Below are 14,017 nucleotides of genomic sequence, written 5' to 3'. Positions count from 1 at the left end.
AAACCCAAGTGGCAAAGTTTGCAAGTGATGTAATGCTGTTCAGAGTGGTCAAACTTACTATACAGAATTAACTAGAGAAGATCTCACAAGACTAAGAGTGGGCAACAGAGTCACAAAAGAAACAGTATTGCCAAATGCAAAGTAGTGCTTATAGAAAGAAATCTGTGATATCACACTGTGATAGTTCCCTGAGACCATCTAATCACTGCTCAGTGTCAGGCAAAAGGGCAAAGAGTATTAGGAATTATTAGAAGGGAATACAGAACAAAGCAGAGGATCTCATTATGTGAGATCCATGGCATACCTCCATCCTGAGTCCAATTTTAGTCCAAGCATCTTAAAATGGTCAAAGGAGAATTAGAAAAATAGAGAGAAGGCTGACAAGGAAAGTAAAATAGCATAACTGCACGGGGAGACAAACTAAACCAGAGCTGTGCAGCCTGCAAAAGAAATGACTCAGAGAGGACACACTAAAGGGCACCACAACCAGAACTATTAGCCAGCAGAACAGGGAATGGCTATTCATTATTTTCCATTGCACAAAAGCTGTGGGAACTGAAGTTAAAATGAGCAAGTTCTTCAGAAAAAAAACTTGCTCTCACAATGCAGCTGAAAACAAGGGGACAGTGTGGCAGTGCTGTAAGGAAACAGAACTGTGGGATGCAGAAACCTGGCTGCAAGACGTGGGATAGCACACTTGTGCTCCTCTGAGTGCTGCTGAGGGCTCAGGAGCAGTATTGTGCTCACACTGTGGCACTGCCCTTCAGACAAAACAAGCCTGGGTCACTTGGAGAAAGTGGAAGCAAGATAATTGTTGGAGATTTAGACAACATGACCTGTGAGGAGAAACTGCAATAATGGGGGAAGGGTGAAAGGAGAGTCAAGTATTTAAGTATGTTAAAGGTCCCTGAAGAAAAAAATGAATCCAGAAATAGTCCTTCCATCCTCTCTACAGAAGGCAAGAAACAATGGGCCAATTTTGAAGAACAGATTTGAGACGGACACAACGAAGTTCTAAAAATGATGAAGTAATGAAAGATTTTGACTGAAGAGGGTGCAGATGCTCCATAATGGGAAACATGTCCCATTCTGCTGGATGGATACAAGCACTGGTGCTTTAAGAACTCCAACAGGGCTGTCTGTACCTTCATGCTTTGTAGGGTCTGTGCCTGGGGCCTGTTTCCTCTCCCAGATGCACCAAGACTCCCCTCTGTCCTTTCACACTGTGCAGTAAAATCCTGACACTCACTCCCATTTCCAAGAAGCCCTGGAATCTGCCACCTGTAACCTGAAACAATCCCAAACTGAGTACAATCAGAGTTTACAGAGGGATTACTTACACCACTGTTTGCTGCCAGCAGCAGGTACTTCAGACCCCTCTTTTCCTGGGGCTGCAGCCCCCTCATGTAGAACACTCCAAGATAAGCCTGTGCCTGCAACAAAACCACACAGGGTACAGATCAGCCAGCTTTTTTCCCCTTAATTACTCCAGTTCCGTTGCTGATTTTGCAAGTTGCTCAAATGCTGTGGCAAGACAAGTGTCCCAAGGACCCTGCTTGCTGCAGAGCCTGTTGGGAGAAGGGGGGCTGTCCTAGGAAAAATCAGCCTGACATGGTAAACACACAAAGAAATCCCATTTATCTATCAAGTCCACCACACACGCAGTTCTCATCACCATCCCAACACTGTAAAAGCCAGAATATCCTTTCAAACTGCACTGTGGGAGGCAGAGCCAGGGAATGGTTCCGACTCGTGAGCTGTCCATGAGATCCAGCAGATGCACCTCCTGGAACAGGGTGGCACAGGAGGCACAGGCACTGCCAGCATGACTGGCACTCCCAGCAGAAGATGGCACATGGGCCTAAATGCATCTCCTGGAGAGAGGGAAAGGAGGGCAGGGTACACAGATCCACAGGGATGAGTCATTGCCAAAGTCACAGCTACAAAATGAGGATCTGTTCTCACTTCAAGCATTTCGTGGAAGTTCCTCCAGCAAAGCAACACTTGGAATTGAGAGGAGATGGAACACTGAGCTATGTTTTCAACTGTAGGTCAGTTCTCTTAAGCCAGGGCTCTGAGCTAAGAGCCACATTAAAAACAGACACTCAGTGTGCTGATACAGCTGGTTCCCAGCTCCCATGTGCAGGCAGGGCTGTCTCCCAGACACTGTCAGGAATATAAATATATAATCAGAGAATCATAGAATGGTTTGGGTTAGATGGGATCTTAAAGATCACCTAGTTCCAGCCCCCCTGCTGTGAGCAGGGATAAGCATGTTGGAAGAATTTTGCTTCTAGTCCAACAAACGATACTTTCTAGGCTGTCCTGTGGCTCAAGCCCTTCAGTCAGGATTCTCTGCTGGCTCTCTCCTGTGACCCCCCAGGCTGCAGACACTGACCTCTGTGATCCCAGCCGTTGCTGCTCCCTCCAGGAACGTCAGGGCCCTCTGGAGCCTGTCCCACTGCTGGCCAGGGCTGTGCTGCAGGAGGTACCTCCCGTAGCGGTACTGGGCCATGGGGTGGCAGCTGCTGGCAGCGTGGCAGTAATAGAGAGCTGCCTGTAAAGAGAGAAACCCACCTGTGTGAGCCAGGTAATACATGCCCTGGAACATGATGTGACCCCTCCCTGGACAGGTCAAGCTTAACCCCTGTTTAGATCCATCATAAGCTGCACATGGTTCCCCCCACAGCTCTCCCACCCCTCCCTGCTGAGGAACAGCAGCTTGGTTAAACCAGACAGGGGGCTGTGACTGCCCCAGAGCCCTGGAACCACCCTGCCTGCTCTACTCAAACCTCCCCAGCTTGAAGGGGGTGGCACTGGGCCAACAATTACTCAAAAGAAGCTGCTTCTGCAGCTCTTCACAGCTCCAGCAGCTGCTGGCTGCAGCCAGCCTGCACTAGGTGGCAGGCTGTAGTTACCATTCCCAAACTGGAGATTTAGGAAGCCCTCGGATGTGCAGTGGTGTCTTAAATACAGTAACATGACAGGTTTCTCCTTGGTGCCCTCCTGGGTGCTGGTGGCACAGCCTGTGCACCTGGAGAAGCCCTCAGAAGCTGTGGGAAAGGGGATCTCAGAGCACATTCCTGAGGGGATTGATGGCACTGAAGCCAGCTCTGCAAACCCACAATTTATATTATTTCCAGCAGTTTCTACTAAGTCTTCAGAGCCCGGGCACTGGAACAGGCTCCCCAGGGCAGTGGTCATGGCCCCAGGGCTGAGAGAGCTCCAGGAGTGTTTGGACAACGCTCTCAGGGCCAGGGTGGGATTGCTGGGGTGTCTGTGCAGGGCCAGGGGTTGGACTTGATCCTTGTGGGGTTCCTTCCAGCTCAGGATATTCCATGACTGTCACACCCATTCAAAGGAAAAAGCTCCTGAGCACCCAACAGAGACCACTCCTGATCTGTGCTGCACACACACAACCCCACAAGCCGTGGATACCTTTTCCAGGTCTTTCTCTGTGCCTCTGCCATGCTCATAGCACAGGCCCACGTTGAACTGGGCTTTGCTGTAGCCTCGATCAGCAGCCAGTTTGAAGCAGGTGAAGCCTGTCCTGCAGTGCCCTGCCCTCATGCTCTCGATCCCTGAGGAGAACACAACGTCACAACAGGGCAAACACAACGGCCACAACTCAGCCCCGAAGGCAGCAACCTCCCCCTCAGCCACTGAGCCCTCCCTGGCTCGTGCCAAGGGCTCTGGGCCACTTCCAGCTGGCTCAAGAACCCTCACTCCACAGTTTCCACAAGAAAAACAGCAACACTGCATTTTAGGGATTTTTCCAGCCTCGTTCCAAAGAGGGATCACGGGCTAACACAGTGTATGGCTCACACTGCTTTTCAGGGCTGCAACTAGTGCTGTATATAGAGACAGGGACTTAGATCACTGCATCTCCCCTCAGCCTTTCTTAGAGTTGCAATTCTGCAATTGCTTTTTCAGCTTGCCAGAAAGACCATGAGCTCATACAACAAAAAAAGGATACAAGGATGTGACATCTTGTGTTGCAAAAAAGACAGAGATGGCTTAATTTCCCACTACAGATGTCAGGACAAGAGTGCAGGCTTCAACCAAGCCTGGATTGAAATATGCTGATATAAATCTGGTGGTAGGATGGGACATAGGGCAGTAAATCTCTAGGAGCACAGTTAAAATTGCTGAAAGGAGGCTTCAGCTTGGGTATATGCCATCTCTGCCTTCACACAAGACCTGCAATGCTTTGGAGGTCCTCCAAAATGAGAAACCTGTGGTTTAAGGGCAAAACAAACCCAAGTCCACATTACCGAGGATATTCAAGGCAATGGAAATATCAATCCGGAAAATCTGCTGCAATTGGAAAGCGGCTTCCTCTAAATGCCCTCGCTGAGCTGGGTCACCCTGAGGAGTCAAGAAGAGAGCTGTTAAGGCAGCAAAATCATATCAACCCTACGGGAGATTCTTGCTTGGAAACAGAGCAGTGAGAGCCGTTTGTGCTGTATTACAGTTACCAGGGGGGTGATGTCATCTGGTGTCATGTGTCCACAAAAGACATCTCCCTGTCCTACACAGCCATCTACCTAGGGAAGCTGTATGGACACTGCTCACCTCCCCTCTGGCCAGGGAGCTTGGTGCAGCCTCATGGACATCATCAGATCTTTCAGAATTCAGCAAATACCTGATACTACTCATTGCAGTCTGCAGCTTCCTCATGAGGGGCAGCTCCGGTCTCTGCTCTGTGTGAGCAGGGATAGGATGGAGGGAATGGCTGGAGCTGTGCCAGAGGATGATTAGGTTGGATCTCAGGAAAAGGTTCTTCCCCAGAGGCTGTTTGGGCACTGCCCAGGCTCCCCAGGGCAGTGGGCACAGCCCCAAGGCTGCCAGAGCTCCAGGAGGGTTTGGACAAGGCTCTGAGGGACAGGGTGGGATTGTTGGGGTGTCTATGCAGGGCCAGGAGTTGGACTCCATGATCCTTGTGGATCCCTTCCAACTCAGGACATTTATCCTGCGATTCTGTGATAACTTCCCCCTCCAAAATTAACCTTACCCCTTGTTCCCTCTCCCACACCATGCCCACAGCACAGTCCCTGCCAACACACACTCACATATCTGCCCGTGCTTTCCCCCAGTTCCAGCCGAGCCCAACCCTCCTGAACACTGCCCAGGGATGAAACCCTGCCCGGCACAGACGATGAACGGCGTGTTTCCCTCCAGCACGGCCCCGGGAGGTGGGAGGAGGCTCAGCCGGGCCCGCAGCTCGCACGCCCCGAGTGCCATCGAGCGGCAGCCGCGCTCACTGCACAGGAACTGCCCCTCGGCACCACAGCCCCGCCGCTGAGCTCCCTCGGGGCTCCCCTCCCTGCTCCACCACCTGCCCCGGGCCCTTCCTGCAGCCCTGCACCACTGGCACCTCCCAGCAGGGGCACATCCACACTCACCCCCTCAGCAGATCAAGGAAAAGCCTTTTCGGTGCCTTTTTCAGGAACCTGCTCTGCTAAATGCTAAATTTACCTCTGCTCTGCTCCCAGCGTCCTTGAGCAATTGTTCAGCTGACTGATTAAAACAGGGAATTATCTGCATCTAAGACTGTGAATTGCAAGGAATTAGCAGGTTTAATCACAAGAACAATAACATAATCTGTGGCCTTGTGATCTCAAGATGATGCACCCTCTTCAAGCCCCTCTACAACAGACAAGAGCTGGCCCTGATTTGCAGTGTTTGGAATGACACCACCTTCTCCAGTCCTGGGTTGTCTGGTAAAAAACCAAAATAGGAACAGCACAGGAACACCTAGTGAAAGATTGCATCAAAATGCAAATACACAAGCACAGACTAGTGCTGCTGAATTAGGTTTTTTTGGGAGTGGTTTTTTTTTTGTTTATTTGTTTGTTTGTTTGGTGGTTTTCTCCATTTTCCTTCAGTGGTTCACCACCAGCAGCCCTTCTACACAGACACTTGAAAGGATGGGGATGCCAGAGTGCAGTTCCTGGAACTTTGCTCTGGCTGAAGCAGAGGGCAGCATATCACAACTCCCTTTCTTTTTCCAGAAAACAGTCATGTTTGTGAGTGTATTGCTCAGGCTGTACTTGGGGTGGCCCTGGGATTTTTTCCTGCAGGGAGGGTCCAGACAGAGGGTGTGAACAATGAAACAATACCTTTGCACTGTGGAGAAGTGGCTCCACACTGGAGCTTGCAGGGATTTGGAACTCCCCTACATAAAAAAAACAAACACAGGATAAAAAAAGCAAGGTTAAGCAGTGCTGCATCTTTGCCTCTTCTCATCCTCTCTATTCCACAGGTCTTTCCTGAAGAACTGATCTCCCATCAGTCAGGGACATTAAAAAAGAGAGAACACCAACTGATCTGACCTTTGGAGCAAAGCAACCACGTGCCACAGGAATCCAGCCCTGTGGCTGCAGCTGGTTACAGAGCCCCTCCAGAAAGGCCCTGGCTTTGGTTTGAAGACACCAAAAGGTTGAGATCTCCCCTTTCTTCTAAAAGTGTGTTCCACTAACTTGCAATTGCTGCTTCAAACCTCTGTGCTTCCTTTCAAATTAAAATACAACTGGTTTCTGCTCCCAGGCACTGGCTCTTCTAGGTTTTTTTCTCCTCTTTACTAAAAAGCCAATTCCTCCTTTTGAAAGCCCTGACACGACTAATCAACCCCTCTTGATTCCTGTCTGTGATTCTAAACAGTCTGTGCAGTTCATGTCTTTTAACAGCAGTACTTTTCTGCCAGAGTTGATTAATTTTATGACTTTCTGCCACTATTCCTGAATTTTGAGCATTGTTACTGAAGTACAGACCCTCTTACTAGTGTCACAGGGGGACATGCAAATTCCTAGCTGCCTGGTTTGCACGGATCAGAACTGTGCTCCAATTCCCACTGGAACCCCATTGTGATGCCCAGGGCATCTCAGCTGAGGTTCCTGCCTCCCTACCTCCTTTCCCAGGTAATTTCTTCCCAGGGGATGTAGGGGATGATCAGACACGTTATCTGGCTGCATCAGATGCAGGCTCTGGTTATCACCCCCCTATCCCCCCAGCTCAGGGCTCTATCAGTTCAGATACACTGGTACAACCTCGTGTCCAGCCACTGTCTGCCCAGTTTCAATCAGAATTATCTAACAGAGGCATCTCCAGCACAAGCTAAGCCACCTTGCTGGGCACAGAATTGTGCTGGCAGTGATTACACAGGCATTTACTCCAGCTCCTCTAAGAGGACAGTGACCTCCACACAGAGCTCAGGCAAGGCCAAGTATTTTTAACCTGAATCCCCAACCCCCCCTGGATCCCACTGGACATTTAACACCAGGTGCTGGACCCTGGATCACTCTGAGCCAGAGCTGTTCACACCAGCTGTGCCCTCCCCACATCCTCCTGTCCCCTCTCAAGCTGTGCAGCTTCAGAGCAGGGAGCCAACACAAGTAAAAAAAAAAATGCCCTTTTAGGGCCTGATTCCTTAATTCCTGGAACTATTTGGCTACTCAAGCACTTGTGCCAGCACAGCAGCAGGAATGAGGGGTGCAACAGGCAGGATTGCTCCTTGCAGTGCCTGGACCATGTCACAATGTGCAGGAAGCCGTGGCCTCTGTGCCAGCTGCAGCCTCATTATTCTCAGACAAACAATTCCCCTCTGGCTGTATTAAAATGTATTTTATCTGAACAAGCCCCACTCACCCAACAGGCAACATTGCTCTGGCAAACACGATTTCTATGCATCATTCCACCAAAAGTAGCATAATCTGTGAATTTATTAGTTGTGCTTTCCATTTATTTTCAGATCAGGCACCAAATTATCTGATCTTCCTCACTGCAAGGCTCTATCTCTTGTGCAGGTATCTCCCTCGTGATGTAATTTGGGTTTTTGCCACATATACAACTGCAAATCCCATGAAAAAAAAAAGTCTGTTTAACAATTCTCCCAGTACTTGTTTAAACAACATTAGTACCTCCATGCTTTTAGGAAACCTTACATTTTGCACAGATATCTACTCCTAAATCAGAGGAAAGCATGCTGTAATTTGGACAAACCATTAAACCATGAAAAATAAACAGCCACTAATTCTGAATTCTGTCAGCTTGCAGAACCACCTTGTTCCTCTCTCCCACTGGAAACCCCTCCTCACTCAAACCCCAGTGATCTCCCCAGAGCAGGGTAACCCCTACCAGAGAGCATTTGGAAGAAAACACAGGAACCAACTGATCCTGACACCCAGCCCCATCTCCTGAAGGATCCCAGACTGGTTTGGGTTGGAAGGGACTTGAAAGATCATCTCGTTCCACCCCTGCCATGGGCAGGGACACCTTCCACCAGCCCAGGTTGCTCCAAACCCCATCCAATGTTTCCCTGGACACTTCCAGGGCTGGGGCAGCCACAGCTTCTCTGGGCAACCTGTGCCTGAATTCCCTCAGAACTCACCCCTGAGGCTGGGCAAGCCTCAAATCAAAACTCTTCAAGAACACCCCCAGCAGCAAAGAATCCCTTCAGCAGAATGAGACAACCAGCTGAAATTAAACTTCAACCTGGCATTAGTTAATACAAGTTCACCCAACTGTTTCTTACTTCTCAAGCTTCCAGCAGAACTTCCCAGCCCTTGAACAAAGCCACTGCTACACTGCTCACACAGGACCACGTCAAATTATTCTTCAGGTCGGAGGTGCAAAAGCTGGGAACTCCACAGCTGGGATTTTCTGTGCAACTGGATCTCTACTTCTACAGACATATGCTATGATGTAACATGACTACACATCCTGTTTTTAGTGTTCTGGATGCCCAACGCTCACATATTCAGCAGTTAATAAATATTTTTGTCTTTCCCCACTGTTCATCCTGGACTAATGAAATGTTGCTCACATCTAGCTCCAACTGAGGAATTAATAATCTTCTCAGAGACAGTTCTAGATTGCTCATCCCAAAACATCCAAAGGCTTCATGAGAATGAAGTCACAACAAGAGCTGGACAAAATCCAGCATTTCTGCCTCATGGAAAATTTCAGTGTTTCCAATTGGTTTCATTGTGCTTTGAAATGAAAACACACTTTTGCAATGTCTGTAATCTCAGAATTGAAATAACGAATTTTACAGTTCTGCCAGGGGTAAAATACAACTCCCCAGGGCAGCATTCAGCTGCTGTAACACTGAGACTGGCTGTAATCACCTGCTTGCTCACTCTGTGCCTTTAACTTCCAGTAAAAAGGCTTCAAGTGAGGCAGGAATTGCATGAAAAAAAAGCATGTAAACATACAGCTGAGGACTTGCTGATAGCAATAGCCAGAGTGTTATTTAAAGCAACTTTTAAGTTAATTTCCCAAAGTTTTCTTTTAAAACACACTGAAGCAATAAATTCTATGGTATTTTGTTACATTAAAACTGGAATGGCTCATCTGCAATGCTGGAATGTTGGGATCCATGCCCCAGATCTTTGCTGCTGGAGGTAGTGACAGCAACAGCAGATTGTCTCTGTACATGGAGAGCAGCACCAGCAGGTCTGGAAATGAACTGAAACCCTGAGAGAAAGGGGAAGGACATGGAATTCTCTGCAGAAGATCCTTTGCCATTGCTGGCAACAGCAAACTGGGGCAGGGAAGGTACATTCTGCTCCACTGAGAGTTCTGAGGTCTGTTCTCTCATGGCAAGGCTTTGCCACCAGATTCCTCTGCGTCATCTGCCAGGTGTCTGTCCTTCCCGGCCTTCTGCTCTCCCCAGCTTCCTGCCACACTTGGCTTGGCCAGCCTCATCCTCTTTCAGGAGCTAAACACCAAGAAAAAAAAAAATCCTATACCTTGGGTAGGTTTTCCTGTAGAAAGCAAAGCATATTCTGAGAGAAAGGGATCACTAAGCTTTGCTTTGCATGGAAAGATTCACAGGACTTCTCTCGTGACAAAACTGTGCAATTTTTCAGGCTCTTCAGTGCAAATTACCAAATCTCTTCACCCTGACTTCTCTCAGTAAATTCCCACAAAATGGGTGCACAGCATAACGTGCAATGGAACCTGAGGACTTACGTATTGAGCAAAATCAAATTATTTCTGACATATATTATCTCTGACAACTGACAGTTGGAGCTGCTTGGGCAGAAAGGGTAAGGAACAGGGATTATACAGTCACGCTCTCCCTGGCAGAACTTTCCAGCAATCAGCTGTTCTGTGATTTGAGCAGGAGCTTTGGTTGGACCAATTAAGTCTAATTTGAAGGTGCAATTTTACCTAATCACTTCTTGGAACCCACTTGTATTTTGGCCTGTAGCAATGACTTCCACAATTTACCTGTGCACTGGCTGAGCATCTACTGCCTTTTGCTTTTTTCCAAACTTGCTAGCTGTCCACTTCTGTGCTGCTATTACTGTGTGGATTATGAAAAATATTGTTCCTATTCACTTTCTCTCAACACTTCTAGTTTCACAGAGCACCAGCAAACACACCCTTTGCCACTTCTTTTTTTTAAGCTGAAGAGTCAGTCTCTATTTGGATGTAATTGTCTCCTTGTCACTCTTTTCTCTGCCAATTTTGTCCCTGTTTTTCAGTGTCTTTTCTTTAAGTGTTCAAGACGTGGCTGCATCACACAAACCCACGACACTGCCTTGTCCTCAGCTCCTTCCTTTACCATAATTAACATTTAATTGGCCTCACTGCTGCCGAGCACTGACTTAACCTTATCAAAAGCACATCCACAGTGGCTTTAAATGTTCCCTCTGCAACACAATTATTAATTTGACACTCCTCATTCTGCACGTGTATTTACAGGCACACTCCCCTGTGTACACTCATTTAATCCCCCTTGGGATTACCCTGGGTTTAGTTCTAGTGCAGTCTTTTGCTGTGACTTTCACATTTGACTGTGCTGAATAATTCTGTACCAGTTGCTGCTTCTGTCGCCTCACTTGTCACCTCCTTTTCCCAAATCACTGCTGACTGTGCTGAACAGAACAGGTTTCAACAAAGGACTGTGGGGAATCCACCAGGAACAGCTCTGCATGGTGAAAACTATTCCTTGTGCTTTTAGGAGTTACAAGCTCAAGAGCAGCCCCTCCGTGTTCCCTCACATCAGCTTGAATTCTCCAGGTAGTTTTGGTTTAGGTCCTGTCTGAAAGATTTTCAGAAAGCTAAAAGCTGGATAATCTTGCTCCACATGCCTGTTGACTTCTCCAAAGAACTCTTAATAGATTTACAACTCTCTTAAGTCTCTGCAGTGGAGCAAGTTGGCCTGAGAAATGGCTTCCTAAATCCTTCCAAAACCTTTGATTCAGCACATCATAGGTATCTATCTCATCCTGGTATCTGACACTTCTACTCCCTATCAGATTTTCCATCAAATTAGAATTACCTTTTCTGCAGTTCTGTAGCTCTAACAAACACACACCCACCTCTTTTTAAAAGCCTGAGTCCAATCTGTCAGTGCTTATTCCTCTGCTCATGGAGCAGATTTGAGCACAGGATTACAGATCATCATTGGAGGCTCAGCCACTTCACAGCTTCTGAAGAACATCTGAACAAAGACCACGTGGCCTCAGTGACTTGTCACTGTTCAATTTATCAGTTTGCCTAAAAGCTCTTCCTATTGACTCTCAGCAGGAAACTGTTTGTCAGACACACATTCACTCTGGAATGTTCAGCTGTGCCAAGTGAAGGCATTGCTGTCTCCACTCCTTCCCACCACTCCTCCCAGAGGTCCATGTCCAGTCACCTGCCAGTGTCTGAGTGCTTCTTAATCTGCTCCAGGCAAAAGCAGATGGGTTAAACAGCCTAATTGGCAGTTTAGGTAAATTAACCTGGCTGTTTTCCTGGAGTTAATTAGGAGACATGGAAACAAAATGCTCCATTTGCCAACTGATGGGAATGGTAACCTCTGGCAGGTGAAGGGTTTGATAAGCAGAGATGGGCAAGAGCTTAAATGAGCACAGAAGAAAGCCAAAATTCTGAAAGAAAACAAAACAATGGGGAACACCTCTGACCTTTTCTGCAGCACCTTCATTATTTAAATTCCTCCCTGTGAGGGTGGTGAGGCCCTGGCACAGGTTGCCCAGAGAAGCTGTGGCTGCCCCTGGTCCAAGGCCAGGTATGGACAGGGCTTGAAGCAACCTGGGCTGGTGGAAGGTGTCCCTGCCCATGGCAGGGGGATGGAATGAGATGATCTTTAAGGTCCCTTCCAACCCAAACCCTTCTGTGACTCTATGATTTAGCCAACATTCCTGGCTGGTTTTCTTACGTGCCTCTTCTACACCACGATCATATGTTGTCCCCATTTTTACCTGCTCCAGCAGGCTTCCTGCTTCTAACAACTTTCCTGAGGCCATCATTAGTATTTATATATCTAGTGAGTAGCCCTGCTGTAGGTCTCATCTGATCTCCCTTGGTGTGACTTTGAATTTCCTATGTAGGACACACTTCAATTTTGTTGGAGTATATCTTTCTATTTTTATAAAACTCATTTTAATAATGTCTTTGATACCTCCTTCCACTGTCTTATCTACAGCATAAGCGCTCAGAGATACATCCTCATCTTGCAGGAAGGAAATAATTCCTTTAGTTTCACACCATGTACACAAGTCTCCCAGATCAGTGGTGCAGTATCCTCCTGAATCCTTCTGGCTCCAGACATCTGTCCACAATAATAAAAGGACAGAACTGGAGCTATAATCAGGCCACTAAGGCAGAGCAGTGTAGGTAAGGTGTTGTCACCTGCAGCTACAGCACAGGCTTGTCACTGCCTTCAGGAGAACTTTTTCCTCCTGTCTCATCCCTCTGAAATTCTGTGTTCCCACTCTCACCTACCTCCTCAAGGGTCAATAAGTGGTGACACACTCCTTGGCTTCGAGCTTTGCCTTGGGGGAAACTCCAAAGTCCTCCTGCCACAAGTACCCTGCCCTGCAGCACATTGCACGTACCTACTTCTGCCCAGGGCTGGCTCTCTCCTTGCCCTGAGGGGATGCCTGAGGATGAATTCTCTGCTGTGGCCTCTGGAATTGCTTTCTGCAGGAACTGGGACCCCAACTGCTCACTGGGACAGCTGGTTGAGGCTTCAGTCACCACTGTAACACAGAGCACAGAAACTGTCTGCTTTAGGCGACAACACCGGATCTACTTAGTGTCCTTCTCACAGCCAAGCAGGAGGAGAGTTCATGGAGAGGAATTCAGGGCGGAAAACAAAGGTAAGGGATTAACAAAAGAATAAACAAAGTGGGATTGCATCAAATCGTTAAGAAGCAGAGGTTCCCCGACAGATACCAGTTCTCACTCCTCCCAGAGAGCCTGAAATCTGTCAGCCTCTCCCAGCTCCCTCTGAGCCTTAGTTAACACACCACGAGGCACAAACCCCCCCGGGCCGGAGCTGACCTGTGTGCTGGGGGGGCAGCGGGGACAGCCAGGGACACCTCCGCTCCCTCCGGGCGTCCGGCAGCGACCTCAGCCACGCCACCTGCCTGACGAGCTGCAGGAGCAGCGCGCCCAGCGCTCCCTGCACAGAACCACACACAGAATCACGGAAAACAGCCCCGATCCCTCTTCCCGGCCCGCTCCCACCCAGCCCCTCGTTCCCGGCTCTGTTTCGGGGCTCCCACCCCCGGGGTGTCCCCGGCAGAGACAGGGCGCGCTCCTCACCCAGGTGACAGCCTCCAGCACGGAGTAGCGGGGCACCAGGCGGGGCAGCGGCTGCCGCCTCTCTCCCGCTCGGGCCATCCTCACAGCGGGCGCCCTGGAACAACCACAAACACGGGCCCGTGAGGCCGGGCCGCGGCGCGGGGCCCCCCAGCCGCGGCAGGGCGGCGCACTCACCGCTCGGGGCTGTGCCCGCGGCCCTGCCAGCCCGGGGGCGCAGGCGCGGCCGGGCGGGGGTCGGCCCGCAGCGGCCCCAGCTTCGGCAGCAGCAGCCGCACATCGCCCCGCCGCCGCCGCGAGGCAGAGACACCGGGGAGCGGCCGGGGGGACGGCGCGGGGGGCTACGGAGGCGCGGGGCCGCGCGGCCGGGGCCGGGGCCGAGCGGCGGTGTGAGGGCGGCGGGGCCTGCGGCGGCGGCGCGGGCAGAGCGGGGCCAGAGCGGCCCCGCCGCCAT

General features: G+C 49.6%; 1 protein-coding gene across 1 annotated transcript in view; it reads right to left on the bottom strand.

The window, feature by feature from the left end:
* Positions 1 to 14,017, bottom strand: part of DELE1 (DAP3 binding cell death enhancer 1) — a 22,783-nt gene extending 8,766 nt beyond the window's left edge. The window contains exons 1-9 of the mRNA XM_029960219.1: positions 13,842 to 14,017; positions 13,567 to 13,660; positions 13,303 to 13,423; positions 12,855 to 12,998; positions 6,123 to 6,178; positions 4,275 to 4,368; positions 3,439 to 3,581; positions 2,399 to 2,557; positions 1,341 to 1,433 (exon numbers count right to left, since the gene is read on the bottom strand). Of these exons, the coding sequence (XP_029816079.1) occupies positions 1,341 to 1,433; positions 2,399 to 2,557; positions 3,439 to 3,581; positions 4,275 to 4,368; positions 6,123 to 6,178; positions 12,855 to 12,998; positions 13,303 to 13,423; positions 13,567 to 13,660; positions 13,842 to 14,017 (1,080 nt within the window). The remainder of the gene's footprint in view (positions 1 to 1,340; positions 1,434 to 2,398; positions 2,558 to 3,438; positions 3,582 to 4,274; positions 4,369 to 6,122; positions 6,179 to 12,854; positions 12,999 to 13,302; positions 13,424 to 13,566; positions 13,661 to 13,841) is intronic.

The sequence above is a fragment of the Manacus vitellinus genome, unplaced genomic scaffold, assembly GCF_001715985.3.
Source record: "Manacus vitellinus isolate BGI_N305 unplaced genomic scaffold, ASM171598v3 scaffold_25_pilon, whole genome shotgun sequence".
NCBI lineage: Eukaryota > Metazoa > Chordata > Aves > Passeriformes > Pipridae > Manacus > Manacus vitellinus.
The sequence above is the reverse complement of the archived record's forward strand: the minus strand, read 5'-3'. Positions and strand labels throughout refer to the sequence as shown.